This window comes from Lycium barbarum, chromosome 9 (assembly GCF_019175385.1).
Source record: "Lycium barbarum isolate Lr01 chromosome 9, ASM1917538v2, whole genome shotgun sequence".
NCBI classification, from domain to species: Eukaryota; Viridiplantae; Streptophyta; class Magnoliopsida; order Solanales; family Solanaceae; genus Lycium; species Lycium barbarum.
Window position 1 is genome coordinate 86020898 of NC_083345.1, and position 8184 is coordinate 86029081.

The 8184-nt window shown below is 41.5% G+C and overlaps 1 protein-coding gene across 1 annotated transcript; it reads left to right on the plus strand.

Moving 5' to 3' along the window:
* The first annotated feature begins 425 nt into the window (after positions 1-425).
* On the plus strand, positions 426-1366 carry LOC132609052 (em protein H5-like). The gene is made up of 2 exons (XM_060322880.1): positions 426-629; positions 987-1366. The coding sequence occupies exons 1-2, from the start codon at positions 512-514 to the stop codon at positions 1148-1150; spliced, it is 282 nt and encodes a 93-aa protein (XP_060178863.1). The 5' UTR covers positions 426-511; the 3' UTR covers positions 1151-1366.
* The last annotated feature ends 6818 nt before the right edge of the window (positions 1367-8184 follow it).

The following is an 8184-nucleotide window of genomic DNA, read 5'->3' on the forward strand; positions in this document are numbered from 1 at the left end:
TAACGCTCGGACATATTGCCTACTGTATCTAAGGTGACATGCTGAAAAGATAATGCGAAATGGCTATTAATTTGAAATACCATGGAATAGACATAAATGTAAACATTGAGTGTGACAAAAGATAGGCACGAAAACGAAACGGTGTATGCCACTAGCAACGCTACCGTAGGAACTGTTTGGAAGGTCAGGTACCTGTGATGTTTAGACTCGGTTTGGATTTGTTGGCTACTACTCGAAAACCTTCTCGTGCTTTTTATAACTTTTAGCGTGTAAGCATAGTATCACTCTTGTAGACGCGTGTCATTCTTCCTACTGAATCAAAGGCTGAGTTGCTCTCATCTCTTCTCTTTCAACCGCCGCGTCAATCTCCACGTGTCAACTCCTTAACTCCATTATCCTCCTATAAATTAGCAGCAAAGTACCCCCTTTCGTCATCAGTAAATCTTAACTTTGTTTTGGTTCACAACAACGTGATATTAATCAATTAGCTTACAAACAGACAAAAGAAATCATGTCGTCACAGCAAGAGAAAAGGTCTGAAATGGATCGAAGGGCAAAGGAAGGAGAAACTGTAGTTCCTGGAGGTACTGGTGGCAAAAGTCTTGAAGCTCAGGAGCACCTTGCTGAGGGTAATTATTTTATACTCATTTTCTTCTCCTTACATATTTCTAAAGTAGACGTCTCAGTACTTTCAAAAGTTACTTTTTCCGGTAAATATTTAAAACAAAAGTGATTTTTCTTCTCCTTTTAGTATATTCAGGAGGTTGGAGTGTTGTAAAAATTTAATTTATGAGCGTACTACTGGGAAGTAACAATAAAGTACTCATTTGCTCTTTCAATTTATGGGATTTAATTAGTTTAATTAAAAATGTTACCTACTTTTTGTTTTTGATATTCCAACATGTTTAAACATCCCCAGAACTTGAAGAATATATTGATATATAAACTTTTTAAACACATCTTTATTTTTACATATATATTAACAGGTAGGAGCCGAGGAGGGCAGACGAGAAAGGACCAGCTGGGGAGTGAAGGATACCAGGAAATGGGACGCAAAGGAGGTCTCAGCACGGGCGATGAGTCCGGTGGTGAGCGTGCCCAACGTGAAGGGATCGAGATAGACGAGTCCAAGTACATGACCAAGGGTTAAACAAGTTTGATAATAGGGTCCTCTTTCTTGTGTTAATAATAAAAGGGTCTTATCTTTTATGTGTCTAGTTACGTTCTCAGGATGCTTGTTGTTTCCAGTTTTTAGTCTTAGGTACTAACGCAATGGAGACCCTGTAGTTTAGCAGGCCCGACGTTTGTCTTTTTCCTTGTGTATTTCGTCTTTAACTTGAATGATCTAGTTGTCTTTTTGGTTTAATCTCTTCTTCATGTATGCATGTTGTTGCTTTTCTCTATTACGTAACACAGTGCATGTTTTCCTCTCCAAGTGAACGTTAAACGTAGCAATATAGGGTAAAAGGGGAACAGAGCAGTACAATTGTATTTCCTGGGTTGTTTTAAGGTTTTTGTGCACCTCCATTAATGTTAAACCTTTTACGCTCAGTGGGAAGCTGTACAATTGTTAAAATTAAATGATTTAACCCTTCCATTGAAAAGCGGGAAAAACCCTTGCACAAATCTGAACAGAAGATAATCCGTGAAAATGAGGGTCATCTAGAAGTAAAGTGGATCCAGACGTCCGCCTAAGAAATCAAAAATAGCGTTGAGCTTCATTTACGGCACAAAAAACTAGAACACAAGGTAATCTTGGTAGTCTGTGAAAATGAGTTTATTTTAGAAACTAGTATTCCTACTATTAAAGAAAGGTTGTCTTGGTAGTCTGTGAAAATGAGTTTATTTTAGAAACTGGTATTCGTACTATTAAAGAATATAAATTGTTGTAATTTGGCTTTTTTTTTTTAAGCAAAATTTCAATTGTCATCTTGTTTGTTAATGCAATGCACTTAATTACAAAATCTGAATTTTGTTAATGCAATGCACTTAATTACAAAATCTGAATTTTGTTAATGCAATGCACTTAATTACAAAATCTGAATTAACGAAACGAATGAAATATAGTGCTAGAATTTCTTGTTAGTTCCTTAAATAGACATTTAATTTCTTTAACTTTTCTAATAATATTTTAATTTATTCCATTTTTTAAAATCATAGTTGTATACGGTAAAAATCGGATATATCTTAAACCGGTAAGATCAAAGACCGAAGGAAGAAAGGAACAAGAACGTGCATGAAGGCTTCTGAATCGGAGGAATGTTTGGACCGGAGCAAAGGAAGGGCGTCATTTGGTCCGGTTTCCCATGATCGGGTTGATCGTTGCCATTGGTCCATTTGGTCGAGGCCGTTAGCCCGTTTGATCGTGGCCGATGGTCCAGAAGATCCGTTGCGCGTCGATAGCGTCCTGCCATGTTCAACTGTCAATCGTACGGTCAACCTAATCCAACCTAACCCAACTCAGAGCTTTTTCATTATTATTTTATTGTTCATGTTGTATAAAGCCCATGGGGCACTACTATAAATAAGGGGCATTGTCCTCCTCTTAAGGGGTTGGCTCCTTGATATCAAGAACTCTTGTAATAGCAATATATATATATATATAAATCTCCCTCTCAAACATCAGATTCGATCCATATTTGTTGTGCTTATTTCTTACGTTTCTTAAGTCAAATAACGCTTATGCATTAGTAGATACACGAGTCTATAGCCGACCATTGATCATCAGTTGTTCCTTTATAGCATATTCATATATTTCTTCTCTCTATCAAATAAGTTCAAGATATAACCATATATCCTATACCTCACCTACAATTTTAATTGATTATCCAAAATCAGGGTAAACAGTTTGGCGCCCACTGTGGGGCTAGGATAATAGTGGTTTTGATCTTAATCTCTATCTTACCCATCAAAGTCGAAAATATCTTCTGTTCGTCTCCGAAAAAACGGACCAAATGGCTGACCGTGGATAATCTGGTCACGTCAACAACAATGAGATTGTGGCCGAAAATGAAGGCAGCGGGCTACGAGGATTGCGAAACCCTGCTGACCCTAACCCCGTTAATTCGAGGGAGGGCCTCAACCGTCAACACACCGTGGACCAGGAGAATGCCACCTTACTGGCCACTGATCCTCTAAATACCAGCAATTCTGTTACTTTGTTCCGAGCACAGGGTCGGAAAGAACTGAGTACACCTAATGACAATATTGACTTACGTTTAATCTTTGAAATGTTGCAGGAACAGAGAGCAGCGATTGCCGAACAAGGGATCGCAATTGCCCAGTTGCAAACCCGAAGGGATACAACGACCCCGGAGAAGACGAGTGGTGTTGCTGAACCTAGAAGGGATGAGGCACGGGTTATTGAGAGCAATGGATCCGGAGCTGGCTCCTCTACCGAGGTTCTAAAAATGCTCGAAACTTTGGCAAAGCGGGTAGACTCGACCGAAAAGAGGGTCGAAACATACAACTCTCGGGTGGATCAGATCCCGGGGGCTCCGCCTCTACTGAAAGGGCCAGATTCGAAGAGGTACGTCCAAAGGCCTTTTCCTCCGAGTGCGGCCCCGAAATTAATCCCGAAGAGGTTTAAAATGCCGGATATCCAGAAGTATGACGGCACAACGGACCCACACTGTTATATCCTGCATTTTCGAACGTCGAATTATTTGTAAGCTGAGGTGGGGCCCACACGTCAAGATTTATTTTGGGACATGTGACAAATTATATAACTCACATATGTGAAGTTAAACACAACTCAAGAAGGACCCTTGGGCCAAATCAAAGTGGAAGCCCTCCAAAAGGACAATTTAAGGAAGCATTTTCGGATGATCTGACTTCTAGGGGCAAAAACGGTATTATAAGTTTGGAATTTGGGAAAACGCCCAGAAATAAAAGTTGTAGATAATTGAATTATCTTTCCATCCATAGGTCATGGGCCCTCATACGATATCGGGATCAAATGTTATGACCGTTTTACTGAACGAACATCCAGTCAGAAATTTTAACCCTGCGCGAACGCGCCCAGAGGGGGCGCGAACGCGCCCAGAGGGGGCGCGAACGCGCAGAAGGAAATCATTTACTCTACGCGATCGCGATGAGCACTTTTCCAGCTGCTTCTGGCAGCTTCCAAAACAATTATAAAGAAGGGGAGACCCCCTCATTTTCAGTCCAAAACCACGAACACCACCCCAAAAATCCCAGAAAATTTCCCAACTTTCCACCACCAAATTTTAGCCCAAACCAGGTATAATTTTTCAAATTTCAGTCCGGGTAGCGTATAATTATTGGTGCTGAATCAAATAACAGTGTGTGGTGGCCTAAATTTAGCGTGGAAAAGTGGAGATTAAGCAATATTAAGGGGAGAAAGGTATGGATCTCTTACTATTTGTGCTAATACTAGTTTATTTACGAAGAATGCGCGATTAAATAATTGTATACTGAGTTAATTAGTTATGAAAGTTGGAAAACAGCGTGTGGGCTGTTTTATGAGATATTTTGGAGTTGAAAACATTATAATTGATGTTGGTATTGTTGTTGTTGTTGTTGGCTGCTGAATTAAAAATTTGGGCTAGGCATATAAGCAGGGGAGATGCTGCCCAAATTTCTGTAGACAAATAGTGAATTAAAGAATGCTAAAAGTCTTACTATTGACAATTGGTAAATGTGACCATTTGTAGATTTTGAGCGAAACGGGAATTGAATTTGGACAAGCGTAAGACGCAGCTAAGGTATGTAAAGCCTTTCCCTTCATTCTTAGGCATGTTCTGAACATAATAGGCTCGGCCGCGAGCCTTAAATACGACTTCGTTCCTCGGAATTCGATATGGAAATCTGCTCCAATTCCTTCAGTAAGATTGAAACCATGTCCTTATAAAATATCTTTAAAGTATGCTTTTGTACGAAACCTTCCTAAACGGAGTCGGAATACTTCCGAATGATTATGGGTGACCTCATAAAGTCTTTTATCAGTAATTTATGTATCTTGCCTCGAGTTGGTCCGAGGTGGGCCCACGGAGCCCCGATACCCCGTGAATGATCTAAATTGCCTCATTTCCGTCCGTTTTTCACAGGCAACATCTGAACTATCATTTTGAACATAATATGACTGTTTTTATATAAATCTCACAATATGATTTTGATATCTGAAAATCTAGTTCGGGTTATGATCGGTCGTGCCTCCCCAAGTGACGTGTAGGCGCGTAGTTTGAAAACTATCTGAATACTTTGATTCGATCTGCCAGTTGGCCTATTTCTGTTCCGTTGAATCTGTACGACGATCTGTACGTATGTGGTTTTTCATTAATCAGTTCGTGCATGTGCTATGATTCCTTTCACCGGATCCCGGACCGGTATGTATATCGTGTGGATGGGCCGCCGAGCCCCATATGTGAATTCCGAAGTATGATGTGTCCGGTTTCGGGGTACTGTGGTATATGTCCGTCCCCGATTACCGAGGATATATTATGAAGTATGACGTGTCCGGGCTCGGGGTGCTGTGTTATCTGTCCGCCCCCGGGTACCGTGGTTATGTTATGATATGTGACGGAGATCGGAGAAGAATTTCTGATATATGGCGTATAGTGGTGCCAATGGCAGGAGTGGCGACCACGTTCCTGTACCCTATGTGTGATTCTGTCTGTCTGTATGATTTATGATTCTGTCTGTCCGTCTGGATTATCTGACCGACGGGTTACGCTTCTGTCTGTCCGTCTGGATTATCTGACCGACGGGTTACGCTTCTGTCTGTCCGTCTGGATTATCTGACCGACGGGTTACGCTTCTGTCTGTCCGTCTGGATTATCTGACCGACGGGTTACGCTTCTGTCTGTCCGTCCGGATTATCTGTCCGACTGGCTATGACTCTGTCTGTCCGTCCGGATTGTCTGTCCGACTGGTTATGATTCTGTCTGTCCGTCCGGATTGTCTGTCCGACTGGTTATGATTCTGTATGTCCGTATGGATTCTGATTCTGTATGTCCGTATGGATTCCAATTCTGTATGTCCGTATGGATTCCGATTCTGTATATCCGTACGGATTCTGATTCTGTCTGTCTGGACCATGATTCTGTCCGTCTGTCGGGACTATGACCCTGTCTGTCCGGCTTATGAGCCTGTCTAGTATATTTCTGCGCTTCCGGTCCAGATCATGATTTTGTTTCATATATTTCTGCTTTACATACTCGGTACATTTTTGTACTGACCCCCGGTTCTTCGGGGGCTGCGCTACATGCCCGCAGGTACAGACGCACCAGGTGATACGCCGCCAGCGTAGGTTTCTGACTCTGCTGTTTGAAGAGCTCCTTCGATCCGGAGCATATACTTTTGGTATATATCTTCTGTTCTTCCGTATGTTCTGTATGTATGGAAATTCTGGGTACGGCGGGGCCCTGTCCCGTCATATGATTCTGTATGTCTGTAGAGGCCTGTAGATAGATGTGTGGGTTACGGGTTTTGTCTGTATGTTAGCCTTATCGGCTTATCTGTAAATGTCTGCATGTTCAGGTATATACATATATATATGTTGCGCGCCTGTCGTATCTGTATTGGCCTACTTCTGTAACATTTGTTTAAAAAAAAAAAAATCTGTATGATATGAGATTCGGCCAGGTAGGTATGTACGGGTACCCAGTTAGGGTACCAGTCGCGGCCCATGGGGTTGGGTCGTGACAGAAGTGGTATCAGAGCGGTTAGTCCTCGGAATGTCTACAGGCCGTGTCTAGTAGAGTCTTGTTTATCGATGTGTTGTGCACCACATCTATAAACAGGAAGCTACAGGGCATCTAGGATGTTACCCTTCTTTGAATCTTAGATCGTGCGATAGAGCCAGCTGTAGGAAATGAATTCCTTTTTTTATTAACCCTTGATTTCAGCTGGAGGACGGTATCGACGTAAGACAGCGACTGATAATATTGGAAGCTGCACAGTACACAGGTAAGTAATGGTATGAAAGACGTATGCTGGGTGAGGTATTTGAAGTACGATTGAAACATAAGTTGAAGATTAAAAAGAAAAATAAACAGGAAAGTGTAGCAGGTGCCATTTGAGTTGGGCATGTGAGGTAAGCCTCGGCATCTTTATACTTTTATTTGAAATTGTTAGCCCTGTGTGGCTATGATGTGATATGATATGATATGTATATACGTATATGTGTTGGCCCTATGAGGCATGGTTGGTATTTCTTGTGTACAGGTTTCGGATAGTAAGAAATACAGAGGAACCTCTGCCCAAAGTTTTCCAGAAATATGGAAGTAAATATATAAATTAAGTACTAAAAGGTCCCGCGATACTTGTCGGAATTTAGTTTTCTTCTGTCGGTGGTTGGAGAGCACCTTACGGTGATATTTTATTAGATTTCACCGACTATTTGGAGACGGAATTCGTGGGACGAACACTTAAATCTGTGGCCTGTCTGTAATTGTATGTATATGTGTATGAAAGTGAATATCGGAGATTCAGAAGGGCAACATGGTAATTGTATGACTTCGCCTGGGGTGGGACCCGCTACGAGAATTTTCCGAAAATTTGCTAAGACCCCGATCTGCCCTAAATTACGTGACAAAGGCCGTGAGTGGCGATCGACGAAATTATATTAGCCCTAACGCGTCAAAATGCGTGAATGTTTCGGGGTTAAGCGTGCTCAAGCCAGAGCAATTCTGGGATTGGTGACCCCCTGGGAAGTAATGCAAAATTTTGCACAAGTGTAAGTATGATAGATATGAATGAAAATTTGGGGTAATCTAAAGGAAAAGAGAATGTGTGGAGTAATTAGTGCCCTTACAGGGGTCGCGCAGAACGAGGCGGACTAAATGGGCAAAAAGAAAAGGTGCAATACCGCTCGGGAAATTGAGCGAATTCGAATAACAGTCAGAGACGTTCGCCAGTAAGATATTTGTAAATATGTCTGTATGTGTGTATGTGTATGTGTATGATTTTCATTTGGTGCCCATATGGGTCAAGAGCCGAGTCCCGGCAACTAACGTTGTGATAGACGAAAGGTTTCACTAAACCGAATACATGAAACGAAGCGGGGGTGAGGACACAAATGTTGTCAAGGACTAGAAAAAAAAACCCTATCTCATTATAACTCAGTCTGGTATGACGATGTCTGAAAAAGAAAATGAGTATGGATAGTAGGAAAGATGAAAGATAAGAAGTGTGAATAAGCGGAATCTCTGAAAGAGTCGA

Bases quoted from the DNA above. Each gene is read 5' to 3' on its own strand.
- LOC132609052 (XM_060322880.1), top strand. From the start codon at position 512: ATGTCGTCACAGCAAGAGAAAAGGTCTGAAATGGATCGAAGGGCAAAG. The intron at 630-986 runs GTAATTATTTTA...ATATATTAACAG, and splicing joins TCAGGAGCACCTTGCTGAGG to GTAGGAGCCGAGGAGGGCAG.